At 34.1% G+C, this 17917-nt stretch overlaps 4 protein-coding genes across 5 annotated transcripts in view; 3 read left to right on the top strand and 1 right to left on the bottom strand.

Annotated features, from left to right (window-relative positions):
• Positions 1–758: 758 nt before the first annotated feature.
• On the bottom strand, positions 759–1291 carry LOC104823615 (mediator-associated protein 3). Its single transcript, XM_010555260.2, is given in 2 exon segments — positions 759–1032; positions 1034–1291. Coding segments are annotated over 2 exon segments (297 nt in total). The 5' UTR covers positions 1186–1291; the 3' UTR covers positions 759–887.
• A 512-nt stretch (positions 1292–1803) lies between these two features.
• LOC104823614 (calcineurin B-like protein 8) lies at positions 1804–4888 on the top strand. 2 transcript variants are annotated; one of them, XM_010555257.2, is made up of 9 exons: positions 1804–1990; positions 2635–2777; positions 2929–3011; positions 3195–3254; positions 3816–3924; positions 4051–4103; positions 4225–4305; positions 4424–4536; positions 4638–4888. In XM_010555257.2, the coding sequence occupies exons 2-9, from the start codon at positions 2687–2689 to the stop codon at positions 4705–4707; spliced, it is 660 nt and encodes a 219-aa protein (XP_010553559.1). In that variant the 5' UTR covers positions 1804–1990; positions 2635–2686; the 3' UTR covers positions 4708–4888. The 2 variants fall into 2 exon arrangements, with proteins under 2 accessions (XP_010553559.1, XP_010553561.1); XM_010555259.2 differs by lacking the exon at positions 1804–1990 and having other exon boundaries at positions 2671–2777; positions 2904–3011.
• A 1845-nt stretch (positions 4889–6733) lies between these two features.
• On the top strand, positions 6734–9173 carry LOC104823613 (phosphatidylinositol 4-kinase gamma 2-like). The gene is made up of 2 exons (XM_010555256.2): positions 6734–8508; positions 8614–9173. The coding sequence occupies exons 1-2, from the start codon at positions 7216–7218 to the stop codon at positions 8983–8985; spliced, it is 1665 nt and encodes a 554-aa protein (XP_010553558.1). The 5' UTR covers positions 6734–7215; the 3' UTR covers positions 8986–9173.
• A 7473-nt stretch (positions 9174–16646) lies between these two features.
• Positions 16647–17917, top strand: part of LOC104823612 (ethylene-responsive transcription factor ERF061-like) — a 2209-nt gene continuing 938 nt past the window's right edge. Inside the window, exon 1 of the mRNA XM_010555255.1 lies at positions 16647–17915. Coding sequence (XP_010553557.1) covers positions 17155–17915 — 761 coding nt within the window. The 5' untranslated portion in view covers positions 16647–17154. The remainder of the gene's footprint in view (positions 17916–17917) is intronic.

Genomic DNA, 17917 nt, shown 5'->3' with positions numbered 1-17917 from the left:
AAAACATATTTATATATATATCTATATAATACATACATATATATATGTATATATAAATATGTTTTATATGTATGTGTGATATATACATGCTTTTCTAAAAATCATATATATATGTGATATATGCATGATTTTTAGAAAAAAAATACATATACCATATATGCATATAAAACATATATATATATATGTATTATATATATGTGTGTATATATATAAATATGTTTATATATGTGTATATATGTATATCATTTCATTATATATGTATGTGTATAATTTTTAAAATTTTATTTTTATTTTTATTATTTTATTTTTATTTATATTAATTAATATTATTAAATATTAGGGATTGATGATGTGGCAGATGACTAGGATGCCATGTCAGCATCAAATAATATATTTTTTCGTTCAGGGTTTTATTTGCCAATTTTTAAAAGTATAGAGTTTTAATTGCCAATTTTTAAAAGTACAATGTTTTTTTGGATCAAAAAAAAGTACAGGGTTTAAATTGCGACGAGAGAAAAGTATAGGGTTTTAAATGGAATTATCCCAAAATAAAAATAAAAAAACTCTGTATTATACATATCACCAGATCTTCAATCTAAAATCCTATTTGCAAGAAACCAAGAAAATCCCAAAATTAGGACCATTATCTTTTTTTTAATAATTATAATTTTCTAATTTCCTTCGTCTTCCTCCACAAGATTTTGTTAATTTTCTCCCATATAAAATATTATAAAATATTTTTTTAATGTGAGAGACAGTTTCTTCATAGAATCATATGTCAATAAGCAAAATTCAATTACATATAAAAAGATTATATTGAAACAAAATTAAAGTGAAAAAGTCTACAAGTAATTGCAGAAATCACAAAAACGACCAAAGATGATATATTACGTTTCCTTCTTCTTCTTCTTCGTCTTCTTGGTTGCCGTCTTTTCATGGCCTCCTCCTCCTCCTCTCTGATCCTGAGATTTGCCCTTTTGGTTTTCGATGGCGGCGATCGCTTCCTCGATGAAATTCTCGACCGATTCTCGACAGGTCGAGGTTCAGCTCGGAAGACGCCATATCTCGGGCCTTGATCTCCGTCATGTCGTACATGCTCGATCTCTTCAGGATCCTCTTCACTGTTTTCTTGATCTTCTTCTTCAGATCATCTTCCATCTCCACCACTCTCCCTCCCTCCTCCATTCTCCGCTCCGTTCCAAAGATCCACTAGGGTTTTTTGTTTACGACACCCCAAAGCCCATAATGAGGCCCAAAATATGTTCCATTTATTAAGTATTAAAAAAACCAACAAAAAAAAATCAAATATTAGACGAATTTCTTATCTATTTCCAAATTAATATAAAGAATTTAAAATTTAAAAAAAAAAACTAAGGGAATTCGAATTAAAATCATGAATTTTACAAAGAATTCCAAAAAAATACACGAAATTTAAAATATATTTTAAAAAATACGTGTCAAAATATAAAATAGTGACAAATATAATACAGTTTATCGTAATTATTTGTAAGATTTACGATTTTAACTAGGAGTATGAAAAAGTTCATACATTTTTTTAGAAATTTTAATTTTGATGATAAATTTGTGTGATTATATTTTGTCTAATTTTCTTCTTTGAACCCTTGATATAAACTCCATTTCCAAGGAAGTTTATTTTAAACGCAAATTCAAACGAGTTTTCAAGGGTTTACCAATTAAACTACCTTTACAAAGTCAAATACAAATACAATCAAAACAACAACAACAAAAAAGGGTCCTTTTTTGTCTTAAAATAATATGCATTATTAACAAATTATTTTAATAACGATTAACTCGTCAGAGAGAGAGAAAAGAGAGAGAGAGAGAGAGAGAGAGAGAGATCGCGGAACCATTAGAAAGGGCTTGAAGACAAGATCACACCTTGATCTGAAAATGGAAGAAAACTGGGCATTCGAACCACGAATATGATCAAAGTGAAGCTGATCCCATTTCAAACCAAGACACGACGCAGGTGAGTCTTGTTACCAAAAGATCCAAACTTTCGATTAATGTGTTCCTTCCCATCTCTCTGTAGGAAAAAAAAAAAAGTGTTTGATCTTTAAGGTTCTTTACATGTATAGAGAACCCAAAAGAGAAGGTCTCTGTTCAGTCAGTTCTTGATTGGATCCTGGGGTCCCTACACATGAATCAGAACAGGAAGCAACGAGTCTTTGATGTGAAAAAAGTCAACAGCTTTTTGTTGACTCCCTTGATCTTTGAATCATCTTGAACACTATCCCAATCTCTCGTTTTAGTTGACGGTTTATTCTCCATAGGAACATAAATCTAAATCTGATTGCGGTTGTGATGAAAGTTGAAAGATCTAACTCATACAGAAGAAGGAAGGAAGTGTATGTATGTATATATATATATATATGGTACTTTTGTATCCATGGATGATCATTCTATTTTTTATTCGATTTAATTTGGGTGCTTTTTTATTTATATAACTCTTGCCTTCCAATTAATTTATTGCTTAAATCATCAATAGGTACTGTATTTTGGTCCATGTTTTCCAATATTTATTTATCCTGTAATGCTTGTAATATTCGTCTCTTGTTTTGTTTTGTTTTGTTTTTATTTATTATTATTATTATTATTATTATTTTGCCACAGGTATCCAGATTATTAATACAAACGCAAACACCGAACCTTACCCAAAAAAAAAATGAGTTCATTCATCAGATGTTTTTCACTGAAGAGAACAAAGCATCCTCCTGGGTACGAGGACCTTGATGTTCTTGCATCCCAAACGCCCTGTAAGTTTTTTTATAAAAAAAAAATATCTAAAAAATGTGTTTGTGTATATATATATATATACGACTATGTATATGTGTGTGTTAATTGTATGAAGAATTTGAGTTTTCGAGTAAATGGATCCACAGATCGAATTTATTATAATGGCTGCAGTTACTGTGAACGAGATAGAGGCTTTGGACGATCTGTTCAAGAAGCTCAGCAGCTCCATTATCGACGACGGACTCATCCACAAAGTAATATATATATATATATACATACATATATATATATATATATGTATGGAAATGAAAACTTGTTTACAGATAAATTTTTCAACAAAACAAAAAGAGAGTTTCAATAATATATGCATTTTGCATTGTGTGTAAATCAGCATAAAAATATATTCAACCGTGTGTTATGGCTGTGCGAGTGAACAGGAGGAATTTCAACTTGCTTTGTTCAAGAACAGCAGCAAGCAGAATCTGTTTGCGGACAGGGTACTTTCTTCTCTTCCGAGTTTGAGTTCCTTGTCTGTTCATAACATGTACTAGTTCTTGCTAGGTTTTCGGGTATCTGGTTCCGCGGGTATGCGGTATACAGATATCTATTCACCAACGAAATTCAAGAGAGATGCGATAAGGCCAGAAACCCATACCTGTGATTCGGGTTCGGGTTTTTCCGAACCACTATAATTTACCCGCGAATATCCAAGACCTCCGGGTATAAGTAAAATTATGTTTACATCTATTTAAATTTATTTACAATAATATTTAAATTTATTTTGTATAAAATTAGCAATATAGTATTAAAGGTAACACAAATCAATTAATTTTTTGAAATATCTATGGATTCGGTATATCCGACTTCAGTCACGAGTGCTTGGACTGCGGGTAATCGAATCTCGCCACTCGAGGCCAAATCAATGTTCTGAAAAAAACCCCGTGGAGACGAGACCGAGATCAGATATCCAACCGCCAATCACATATAGTTGGTTTTATAATCCATTATTATATATATATACATATAATGGAAGTTTGTTACATATTTTGTCTTGGCAGCTGTTTGATATGTTCGATAGGAAGCGTAATGGTGTAATTGAGTTTGGTGAATTTGTTCGTTCGCTGAGCATATTCCATCCCGACACTCCTCATCATGAAAAATCCTCGTGTACGTATCATATGTTATATATATATATATATATATATATATATGTATATTATTCGTCGGTTGTATATATAAAGGAATGCATGCAATTGTTTCTTGATCAAAGCTATACCTACTATACTGTTGCAGTTGTGTTTAGGCTTTACGACCTTCATGGAACTGGATTCATCGAGCGCCATGAGGTATAATGTATGAATACACTAATATTGTTCCAATATATATATATATATGGAATTGAATATATATATTTCTGAATATATAAATATAAATGTGTGTTTGCATACGGATTTGGTGGAAATAAAGTTGAAGAAGATGGTGGAGGCGCTTCTAAGTGAAACGGCCTTAGAGCTATCCCAAGAATTGATCGAAGCCATAGTGGAACAGGTCAGGGTTTTGCTTTTGCATGCATGCCATCATCATCATCATCATCATGCACTTTTTAATAATATTTATATATATGCAAGTGGTTTGGTATTTCAAAATATGAAATGTTTTTGGACAGACGATGGTCGAGGTTGACACTAACAAAGACGGGAAGATTGATGAAGATGAATGGAAGATACTCGTTTCCAACACCCCCTCCATCCTCAGAAACATGACTCTTCCCTACTTAAAGTACATCCCATCCCATCTCATCCTCCTTACATTTATATATACACACACACATATATATGTATATATAAGCATGATATGTGAATTCTTTTTTTGGGTTTCAGGGAAGTGACTCTAGCTTTCCCGAGCTTTATTCTTGCGTCTAAAGTTAATGACGTCGAACCTGCTGGTTGAGATCAAGTGTTCCTTGTTTTCCTTCTTATTTTATGACGAGGTACAATAATTAATATCTAAGATGTAATGATATGTAATTGTACGCCATATGAAGAATTCCTCGCTTTTGAAAAATAAATTGTCAAAAGATATATACTAAATATCAAATCCGAGGTCCAATGGAGGACTACGTTTAATGATAGGGATTTTGTATAACTTTTTACATGAATCTTTTTTATTTGCATCCATAGATAAATAAGCGTTCTAATTTTGGATTATTTTTTTTTGGGGTGATATTTTCATTTATCGATTTTTGTTTTATAAGAAATTATATATTAGGGATTTTTTCTGGTTTTATTCTATAACCAAATATGTACTTCAATGTTTGAAAACCATTAATGGAAAAATGTTAAAGGAAATTGGGAATAAGAGAAGAAAAAGAATCGCAGAGAAATAATTAATAACTTAGGCCCATAGAACATCGAAAGCTGGCCCAAACCATGTGGCCCACATCCGAGAAAATATGTTATAGCCCATGAGAGTCCACCACGTGTAATGTCCCTAACGGCAGCTAAAGCATAAAGCAACGGCTATCCGACACGTCTCGGGCCCACACGTGTCCTCTTCCTAAAATATGACGTCAGGACCACCGCCCAATACATAGAGAATTAGAGAATGGACCTTTCCGATCATATTAATTTATTCTACGGGATTAATTATATGCATAAACAATTATGATAATTAATTGCATATGGTAATATCGGAATAATAAATGAATGTGGTTAAGGTTAGGATAGGTGCATGAACTGGTCATCCCCTCCTTTTCTAAAGGTGAATCCATTATTACTAGTATTATTATTATTATTATTATTATTATTATTATTATTAGTCATATTCCTTTAGACTTTCCTCTCCTTTTCACTAATCCAAGGAAACATACACTTTTGGACGTACCATTAAAGCTCGTTAAATAAGTGATTGGTATTAATTTTATTTTTTAAAATAAGTTAAACTACTCCAAACTGAATAAATGTCCCAATAATTTTGGCTTCTAGACAGCTAAAATCTATTCTAAAGAAGCATATGTTATAATAGAATATGCATTTTCTATTCTTATCAGTAACCTTTATTCGTTAATACTTATAATAGTATATATATGTAATATAATTTTTAAAACGAATCTCGTAACGATGATTCATCATCCATTTTTATATTGTATGTGTGGAATTGTGATTTCGAGACATTTTTTTGTTTGGGAACTGGGACCCATCCCATGTGCAACGGCAATATTCTCAGCATCTGGCCTGTTCAGTCTTCCAAGTTAAAATTAGCCTTATTATACTAAAATTACATATTTTTTTGCTCGATAGATATTACAGTTAGGTCACTAATAATAAAATCGTCAGAAAAAAAAAATCAAATTATATGAAAAAATAAAACAGCAATTTAAATTATATCTCCTTTCTTGCTTCAAAGATAATTGAGTGGCTAAAAATAGATAATAAGACCATTTTTGTTGTTCTTTTTTTTTTTAAATTCTCTTTTAACAACCCATTTTAAATTTTTAACAACATGGATTTTTCGTCAACTTTTTTTTTTCCAGTTTTATAATATTAACTACTTAATGTCGTTATCCTTTTTCAGCTATTCTCTCTTTTTGTTGTGGTCAATAAATCTTTTCCGTTGTCGGCAAATAAGGTTTTGATTAGAATAATTTGTTTTATTTTTGTTGTCAGCACTCTGTCATATTAATTTGTTAACAAGATCTAATTTTTTCAAAGAAAATCGGAGTGAAATTCGGAAATTGTATGTACCGAAATGACTACATTTTTAATATACTTGATGGGTATGACTATGATATTTCAGACAATAAACCTGCATTAAAAAAAATGTTTTTTTTTAAATAAATTAACAACAATTGCTTGAGCGGAGACGCCACAGGAAACAAACGGTCGTCAATGTCAGTTAACGCCGTTAGTTTACAATCTTCCGGGTAACGGACAAGGCTTTCGAGCGCGTCTATATAAACCAACATCTCCTCCGTCAAAATTTCTTCTCCTTCTTCGGCGACCGTAGCATTTCTCTGCAGATATTCAGAGTTCGTCGGTGATATCATCGCTCCAAGAACAATCCGTCATCGAAGGTGCCGATTTCGGAGGAAATGACGGATTAGAGGTTCATCCATTTTGAAATTCGTTGCACTCTTTTTGGCCATTTCGTTTTCTGATTCCTGTGCCCCCTCCCATCGTCGTTTTTCTGGTTTCCTAAACCTAGATCATTTTCCGATATTTCTCCACGATCCCCATACGTCAGGAGTGAATCAGCGGACCTGAAGGAGAAACCCAGGAGAATATAGGTTTATCGTTGTCTGTCTCCCTGCTTGATTAGGTGTCGCGATCTTCCGTGGGAATGGTCGATTAGTTCCGTTAGGGATTGGTTCGCTTGATCGATTTCATGGAGGGGGTATCTCTTATGATGCCCGTTTCGTTTCTTTAGAGCCAGATTAAGTAGATTTGACCGTGTTAGGAAATGTCTGTTGCTGATGTTGCTTTGAACCCGATTCAAAGAGGATCGGGGTTCTCCTCTGGTCATTTTGGCAAGCAACCGAGGCACTACTCCATCCAATCCGTCTTAATATTCCTTAGCTTTTCGGGTTCCATGATTCCAATGCTTATCTTGGAGTCTGATTCTATAGCCAACGTGAAACTTAGGATCCAGACGTGTAATGGGTTTGTGGTAAGGAGACAGAAACTAGTTTTTAGTGGCAGAGAGCTTGCTAGGAACAGTTCGCTTTTGAAAGAATATGGCATTACCAGAGGTAGTGTGTTGCATTTGGTGCTTAAACTTTCCGATCTACTCCTTGTCACTGTGAGAACCATTTGCGGTGAGGTCTTTGAGTTTCATGTAGACCGTCACAGAGATGTCGGGTATTTGAAGAAACATATCTCGAAAGAGGGAAAGGAATTTCCTGACGTTGATGATCAAGAAATCTTTTGTAACGGCGAGAAGCTCGGTGATCATAGGGTCATAGATGACATATGCAAGGACGGGAATTCGGTAATCCATTTGCTGGTTAAGAAATTGGCAATAACTAAGCTTTCAGCTGTCACATCTGCGCAACCAGTGGCAAGAGAAGATGTTGCACTTGGTAGAGACTTCTTGTTAGGACCAGTAATTGTAGATCCGGAGGTAAAATTACCTGAAGCTATCAGGGATATGATGAATCGTACGATTGACGGGTTAAATGGGGGATATCAACCCATCAGGTCATCTGAAGGAACGGGAGGAACTTACCTGATGCCAGATTCTTCCGGTTTAGATTATGTCTCTGTCTTCAAGCCCACGGATGAGGAACCAATGGCTGTGAACAACCCACAAAAGCTGCCTGTGTCATCAGATGGTCAAGGGTTGAAGAGAGGTACAAGAGTAGGAGAGGGGGCATTGAGAGAAGTCGCAGCTTACATATTAGATCATCCTAAGAGTGGCCCGAGAACATTGCCTAACAAAGTTGTCGGCTTTGCTGGTGTGCCACCTACTGTTATGGTCAGAAGCTTACATAGAGGGTATAATTACCCTGGGGGATTTGAGGTTTCTATGAAAAATGTCAAAATCGGTTCTCTGCAGATGTTTATGAAGAACAATGGGAGCTGTGAGGATATTGGTCCTGGGGCTTTTCCTGTGGAAGAAGTGCATAAGATTTGCGTCTTCGATATAAGGATGGCAAATGCAGATCGGCATGCTGGAAACATACTGATCAGAAAAGGTGGAGAAGGGCAGACTGTTCTTATTCCCATTGATCATGGCTACTGCTTGCCTGAAAACGTAAGTTTCGTTCTGTAAAACATATTGATTTGATCGCCCATTTCTAGAGTCGAACCATCCATCTAAATTATCGATTAATTTTTGTTTGTACGATGTATGATGCAGTTTGAAGACTGCACATTCGACTGGCTCTACTGGCCGCAAGCCCAAGAGCCGTTTTCCCGGGATACCCTAAACTACATAGACTCTCTAGACTCCGAACAAGACATTGCCCTCCTCAGACTTCTCGGCTGGGACGTCCCCAACAGCATATCCCGCATGCTGCACATCTCCACCATGCTTCTGAAGAAAGGGGCTAAGAGAAACCTCACTCCATATAAAATCGGATCTATAATGTGCAGAGAGACAGTGAACAAAGACTCGGTCATCGAGGAGATCATCAGAGAGGCCAATAACTCGGTGTTGCCCGGCATGAGTGAGGCTGCGTTCCTGGAAGCCGTCTCTCAGGTCATGGATCGACGTCTGGACGAGCTCTAACCAAGTAAAAGGTTTTATAACATGAAGAAAATGGAGCATGTTCATAAGGCTACATAGAGTTGTTTCGATGCATGTGTGTATGTATGTATATGTGTATGTATGTATTTATCTATGCCAGATGGGTTTTCTTGGATCCTTTTTTCATCCTCCATGAAAGCCTGAAGCTATATGTGACTGCTTGTTTCTTACTTTTGTCCGATTTGTATGTCAAACCCTAAACCTGTGGGTTTATGGCTTTGAACAGAGACAAAGAGAGAGACTACTTTTGTGAAGATGAATAAACATTATTACTAAAGTTTGTGTAGTTAGGGATTGGGAAAATATGTTGTTAAGTGGGTTAATCCTATTTTTAATCCGTTTAAATTTCAAATTATATTTGGGGTGAATGGGTTGGATTGGGTTACCCAAAATGAAATGTTTATTTGTGTATAAATTAAATTAGCTTGCATTGGTTGTCAAAATGGATCCTACATACCTTTAGGTGATTCAACCTGTCAATATGTGGGCTTGGTCCATTGTGTGCTATTCGTAATTTTTTTTTAAAATATCTAAAAAACATTAATTAAAAAACCATCCATTTTAAAATCTTAATACTCACAAATTTCAAACTAAATATGGAAATTTTGTAAAAATGTCTAAAATTCATCATTTTTATTAAATTATTAAATTTTAGTTTTTCTATATTTTTTATTTTGTTCTTTAGTTGTAGACAATTGATGTTATTTAAAAGGTAAGGATTGTTTTGGATATTTTTTAAAACTATAGATTTATTTGGATTATTGATATTGTGAGATTTAAATGATTTTTTTAAAATATGAAGGTTTTTTTTTGTTGTTTTTCACTTTTTTTTTAATCTGTTCAATTCAATTAGACCTCATATTTTTTTTTATGAGAATGTGCTTCAATTAGACCTGATATTTGATTGTATTGTTTTATTGTTATATAATATATAACCATAGTTAACCGCTTCGAATATTCAAAAACAATTATAAAAATATATTATTCGAATAATAATTGAGAGGCAAACGAATCCCAACATGAATCAACCAATACCTGCTTCCATGATATATATACGTACACACACGGAGTTCTCAATTCCACCTGGCGTCGGTGCTGGAACTGCCACGCGTCATTTTGGTCAAAAAGTCAACTCACCCTAATTAGGGGTTGCATTTGTATAATGTGATAATTAATTAGGAATCAGAACAAGAGAATAGTCGGACGAGTTTCAATAATTTGATAGCAAATAAAATGGTAAAAAATTATAAATGTTAATTTTAAAAAAAAAAGATGTAAGATGGTCAAACCGACCGGTCCCACTTCCAGCTTATATAATATTGTTACCCTCATAATTGAAATTGTTATAATTAAATTATCGTATATTTCAATTAAGTCCATCCAATTCAACCCTATCAATTGACAACGAAATATTATTTTTGTCCTGATCAACATTTATACCTTAAATTTCGACCATATATATAAATAAAACCCCAATATATTTGTTCTTGTAACCCAAAAAAAACATCCATAGTAACTATATATAGAAGCCGAACTTTTGATGTAGTGTTTTCTTTATGGAATTAAATTTATTTTCTTCAAAGTACATGTTCTTGAGTCTCATCGGTTGATTTCCACCATTTATTGATCTCATCTTATTAACCTGTTCTCGAAGTTGTGAACCCTAATATTCTATTGTCGAATTGATTCTCATTTTAATTTTTTTTGTTAATATATTAGTATAACTATATTCCATAGAATAACTATACAAAAGAGAATTAGAATATTTTATAATATATGATTAGAATAATTATAAATATCCTGATTTTGTAGGTGGGAAGTTTATATACTTGCATAAATCTTTCAAAACGTTTCGCTGTTTACTATATCAGTCTCCGCATTATTCAATCCCATTGTAAAATTAATTTATCCATTCGATACCAACTATATATTTTAGATCCAAGATTAGTGGTTTAACCGATAAAGAAGATAACAAAGTTTTTTTCTAATCCAGATTCGAATCTTCATTTAGAAAAAGGGTATATATTCACATGTGTTTTTCCGATCTTCTAGAAGATGTAGTCGAGTAACAAATTTGGTTACCATATTATTAAAAAAACTATATATTTTGGTGCTACATGACCTATTCCGGTTGATAATTAACACAACTATATACATTCCATATTAGTACACGTGTATATAATTGCAAATGGGTATTGTTTATATATCTCGTAATAGTAAATTAAGTTTTCGTAAGATATGATGTATTAGATTTACCATTACTTTTTTTACGTAAAAATAATCAGTGAATAGAACAATTAATAAAAAAACAAGATGAACATTGTAACAATATGTAATGATGGACCTCAGATGCTGCATGATACGGTTAGCCTCTAACATCTGCTTCGCTGTATTTTTCTATACAAGAAGACACGAAGAGCATGGTAGGTCCAAGAATTCATGACCATGTGCATTATCAAAATTATACCTCTTTCGGATAAGAGGGGACCTCATGTATGTGTATACACACGTATTATGTATGGTTGAGGATATACACACACATATATACATACACACACCTATACATACACACAGAGCTCTGCGTATGTGTACATTTCATGGCTCTATTCCAAAGATAAAGGTATACGGTGGTCCACTGTATATAGCCGTCAAGAGACGAGATTAGAGACATTTGTCTTCGATCCGTTCGAGATAACGTTCATATTAATGTCTAATCCATACATATCTTTATGCACATGCTTACGTGTATATGTTTGGACGTATATATAGTTACGTGTTTGTGATACATATATATGGTAATGGTATGAGCATTTTATTTGTATCATTATGTATGTTTCATCGAGATTTAAGTTAGGTACGAGTTTTATGAAATATAGATAATATTTTAATAATTAAATTTGCGCTATTGATACACTATGATAACATTATTATACTATAGTAACACAGATGTCATTATTTCATATATTTATGGATTCGGACCATATTTTGCTATATTTATGTAGATAAACAAATATTTTAAAAGGAACCAAAACATAGAATTAGACTCTATAAATCAATTAATGTGTTGGATTTTGTAGATTCTTTTTGTATGACTATATAGATTAGATTTTGTTGTCACGTTAAACAGGTAGTTCAATAGTTGTTTTTTAATTCCCATACTATCCAAATTAAAATTCAAACCATACAAATATCATAACAAATTTCAGCGTTTCATTTTGTGATATTTTGTAGATGAATTAGATAACACAATTTTAAAATAACACGTGATTATTTAGACTTATAATTAGGGGTGGACGTTTCGGAAATCGGTTTGGAATTCGTGACGGAAATGTATCGGTACAGTTTTTTCGGTTTTACAAAAATAGGTATCAATTGGCTTTTATATTATATTCGATTCGATTTGGTTTCAGTTCTGATTTTTATTAAAAAAAGATAGATTTTCTTTTAAAAAATTTATTTTTCGGATTTTTTAAAAATCGGTTCAATTACGAAAAATTCGGTTTTCTAAAAATAATACCGTTTAAAAATTTAGAATGATTCGGATAAAAAAATACCGTATTTTTCGGTTCGATTCTTCGGAATCGAACCGAAACGTCCACCTCTATTTATAATATCATTTTTTTGTTTACAAAATATCATAACATGTGGAATGGACTAATTTTACAAAATCTCAAAATACTACCATAAAAGATATAAATATTCCAATACATATTAATTATCCTTTGACAAAATATGGCACCATTCATTTGAGAATTTAACAACTAACAAAATACTATATGCGAGTATGTAATATAATACGGTAGGTAGTTCCAACATAACTGTGAATTCCAACAAGTCAACCCAAAGAGATTTGCTGTCGGTAACAATGGGCTTTGATTTTTTTTTATTAGGGATGCAGCGATCTACTGTGGGATACCCTAATATCACAACTATAATCAAATTAAATTTTTATATAAGCATATATATATATATATATATATATATAATGATTTCATTTTTGTTTTTTCTGTGTAAAGTCTTACCGAGGCGGAGTAGGTAGCTATCCAATCAAACTGCGACAGATATGGGCAAATACCTACTTTTTGGTACAGTCACCATCCCATACCTTGTGAGACGTAATAATATATATGTGTGTGTATATATACACATGGAAAACATATTATTTGCAGCCATTTAGTCTAAATAATTAACATAATCTGACGGTGTAATTATGGATGATATTGTCGGGGTCCTTTTAGATTTGCAATTATGTAGAATTGGTGTAAGATGAAATTTATGATTTTGTCGCACAGAAATTATCACTATCTATAGCTTAGACTATTATTTACATTCATTATTATGGTTGAAATATCAACTATATAATGGTATTATTTAATTTTCTTAACAATAAACAAGATAAATATTTTGTTACGGAATGAATGAAGCAATTCGTGAACAAAGTTAAGAATTAGGTGCAAAGCAAGACCAAAGAGCGATCAAATGTAAATAGACATCATCGTGACGTCATTTCCCGAGGGAATGACGCGATAACATCGCTCCGCACAGTTAAACGTCGTCGTTCTCAGCAGCGGAGGTGGGGTCTGCCTTCAAAATATCGCGAGAAATTAGAGTCATGATCCGAGAGAGGGACACGTTTTGACTGAGTAAGGGGACAGCGACAAGGGGCGGTGACGTGTCGGCCTCAGGGGCAGTGGTCCACTCGCCCCGTCGGGTCGTCGGCGTCGCGTTTCTCAATAACGACAAAACACAACTTTTTCCCGTAGCTGAGATGACGCATATGCCCTTACCCTTTTCTCTTATTTACGGAGAGATGACATCGACCCGATCTAGACGTCAGCGACACGAGTACTTTCACGGTGCCTATCCATCACTCGATCCGGATAAGATTCTCGGTGCTTACGTATTTACATTATTACCCCTAGGGCGACTACTTTCACATTCGTACAATGGAAACATAGCAAATAAAAGAATTTTTATCTGATTTTTTTTTATTTGTGTAACCGAGGAGCAGATCATTGGGCATGGATCAAAATTTTGTGATTAAATTAAGTCCATAATTGGCATTAATCTTATAATCCGTGTGGTTTACTTTTTCTATGAGTGTAATAAAACTATGCACGTTAATGTATCTCGTGTCACGGTATCGGTTTCATTCGCTTTTTCCAAGTATTATCTGTCCCCTTTATCTATTTTTCCTTTTCTTTTGAGCCATGCAATTTCTTCAAGATAGAGAGAGAGAGAGAGAGAGAGAGAGAGAGAGAGAGAGATTATGAAAAAAAAAAACAGGAGGGGACGACTCCTGGTATTTTGATATTTGACGGTTTAGATCACATGCACAAGACATGTATGTCTGCGATTTATCCCAGAAAAGGAAACATTAACTTTAATTTTTCAATTTTCGCTTTTCAGTATAATATATATATATATGCTTTTGTTTGACGTAGAAGCAATATGCGTATGAGTGTATGTATGTGTACATAATGACAGTTTAATTGAGATGATTCCTTATCTTTCCATTTTGAGGATCGACGTATATGTATTTCCGTTGATTCGACAGTGAAATACTCAAAGCAGCATTATAATACTCTACTTTCCTCTCTAGAATCTGGATCATATAGTATACAGCAATATCCCTAACATATATATCATATCAGAAACAGACAGAGATTACAGATTACGTAAATTAAGTAATTAAGACCCTTAATTAAATTTTGAAATTTCAATACACTGAGGTCCCACCGCAACTTTCCATATTTAATGCGGTCCATTACTCCACATGCGTTCCTACCATATTTCTTTACAACTAGTTACAATTAAAAAAGGTTTTCTAATTTTTCTTGTCATATTTACATTGAAATTTTTAAATTTTGATCTTTTTTCCCCCAAAAGCAAAAACAAGTATCATCATTTAAATTTTTCTTTCATTTTTACAGATTTTTTTTTCATTTTCAAATACTTATAATATTTCATACTAATAACCAATTGTTTGGTTATATATCACGAAAACAGTGCGTTTATATGAAAATAGGATCGACCCTTTGACAAAAACTACAATATTTTCACATTTCATTTTTAGAAAAAAGTCGTTTCCATAATTATCTTGCAAGAATAGTCGTGGAGAAAATATCTCACGTACCATTGTCCCAAAAAGAAAAAGAAAAAAGAAAACCCTCGAAGATTGCATGTGATTATTGGCTTTACAGTCATAACTTTATGGATCAATTTGGAGTGGTGGTCCGGCCTCGATCAATGTTATAACCACAACCTATTGACCGTACGTGTTATACTGATTACTTATATGTCCATATATGTTTATGTTCATGTCCACACTTCACATGCAGATTTTATCATGTCATATTTCCACACACAACCACCTGGAAAAAATTATGTAATTATAAAGTGGGATACCTTTCGTATGCTCATATAATTCAATTCTAAGCATATATATATATATATAGGCCACTAACCGGTGCTAATTATGTAACAATCTTTTCTTTTGTTAGCGGTAATATAAATTACACCAAACATTATTATATTTTGTAAAAGAATTTCTTCATGAACAGATATGGAAATGGGTGATCGATAAAGCGTGCGTAAAATAATTTTGATTATAGGAATATTATTTATATATATATATATAGAGAGAGAGAGAGAGACAATGATTTTTCAAACATGTTATGTTACCAGAAAACAAAAACGAAATTTTCAGCCCATCAAAACGTTAGGAAAAAGAAAAACATGAACAACATCGGATCATAGAATTAAAGATAAGATTTTGTAATATTTCTAACATGTTCACACTCACAAAATATATTATATTTATACACAAAGAAAACACCCCATCTACACGAGAAGTTTATTTAATTAACGCCACGATACACTTTTTTGTTTGCCTAAATTCTAAATTGACAGTTTATGATTAATCATTTTCGAAACGAAACTTTTGTCCTGCCAAACTGATTTTAAAAAATTCGATATATGGATCCCCGTATATTTGAAGATATTAAAATTTATATATATTGGAAAAAACGTAGATGAGAAGAGATTGACGATAAGGGATTTTCGGAAAATATCGTAAAGGATACGAGAAAATGGAGAGAATATAGGAGTGAAATGAAAATTGCGCAAGAATTTATGACACGACACGGACCTTTTTTTAAAGACAGACTCTCTCTGTTGGCTCATTAATTCAAAAAGTTGTGTTGGGACCACACGGAGTCTTTTTATTAACCAAATTAAAGAAAATAATGATAAATTTGTTACTATTTAGGATTTGGATGGAGAATTTTGTGACAACGTTAAAAGCGATGAACTAAAACCCCCCTCTAGACTCTACTAATTTGTGAATCTAATTCTATTCATCTTTTCCCTATATACATATATATATGTGTAAATCCGCCTACACAAGTGCATGTTTATGCTTTATTTTTGTTAATTAAATCTTATATATCCAATCAATCACAAAATCTCTTGAATGTGAAACTTTCTTGTGTAAGTTGCAAACGTCGCTTACCATCCTACCAACGAGTCTTAAATGCTAAGTTTGTTTTGGGAGAAGTATGATCTCCAAACATAAACCCATTTGATCTCCAAACGCTTTGGTAGCTAGAAAGTCCGTCTTCATTTAATAACCAACACAGTCTCCTCCTCTTATATATATATATATATATATATGACAATAACATGAGAAAGAAAAGTGGAGAAATCAGCAAAAATGTCAAAGAGCTCCATGTGAAAACACTAAAAAAGCACTCTCTCTCTCTCTCTCTCTCTCTCTCGGCCTATAAATACCCTCTGCCAAGTTTTCAAAACCCAAACTCCATTGACGTTTGTAACACAATTTGCATTCGAAAATAATGAGAGCGTCACAAACACATCTCTGAGAACCAAGAATTTAATTCTCTTACTTGATCATCATCCTCCTTGCTCGTTTCTTCTGCAACTCACCTGTCTCAAGATCCATCATTTTTTTCTTCTTCTTCTTTGGTCATTTCTTCTGGATAACATAAAACGTTACCAAGCTTCACCACCAACTTTTCCGTCCCTTCTTCTCATTTTCTTGATCTCCAAGAAACTCGGACAGTTTTTGTTTCTTACAGAACTTTCTCATACCAGTCTTTTCGGTTGTTCATAATCCAAGAAAACAGCCGGATGGAAGAAACCACTGATCTCATTCAGCTCGACTTTTACCCAAACATTGCGGATATCGGATATTCTCTCTCTCAGATCATATTAACGGGAGGAGCCAACACACTCGACTCGATCTTCTCCCATTGCACCTCCTCTTTCACCGCCACCACCGCTCCTCCGCCGCTCGGCTCCTCCGTGTATCTCCGGCAGCGAGACCTACTCCACAAATTCTACCAAGAGAACAACCGAGTCCCGCACCACACGACAGCGACGCCGTTTTACCCATCAGACCACCGGATGGGTCCCACCGCCGCCGTCGCGGGGGGGAAGAAGAAGAAGCTGTACAGGGGAGTGAGGCAGAGACAATGGGGCAAATGGGTCGCCGAGATAAGGTTGCCACAGAACAGGATTAGGGTTTGGTTGGGGACTTACGACACGGCGGAGGCCGCCGCCTACGCCTACGACCGTGCCGCCTACAAGCTTCGCGGTGAATACGCGCGCCTCAATTTCCCCAATCTCAAGGACCCGAGCGAGTTACTCGGGCTGGCTGATTCCAGCAAATTGCTCGCTCTGAAATCCGCCGTCGATGCCAAAATCCAGGCGATCTGTCAGAGAGTGAGGAAGGAGAGGGCGAAAAAGAGAGCGAAAGCCGCCGCGGAAAAGGCAACGGTGGAAAACACGCCGGAGCGATTGCCGTCTCCGTCAGCAGTCATTGCCGGAGAAAATTACTGGGTTACATCGGAGGTTTCAGATGATGGACTGTTTTGGAACAGCGAGAGCGGTT

This window comes from Tarenaya hassleriana, unplaced genomic scaffold (genome assembly GCF_000463585.1).
Source record: "Tarenaya hassleriana unplaced genomic scaffold, ASM46358v1 Cleome4, whole genome shotgun sequence".
NCBI classification, from domain to species: Eukaryota; Viridiplantae; Streptophyta; class Magnoliopsida; order Brassicales; family Cleomaceae; genus Tarenaya; species Tarenaya hassleriana.
Note: the sequence above shows the minus strand (reverse complement) of the source record. Positions and strands in the feature narration are given on the sequence as shown.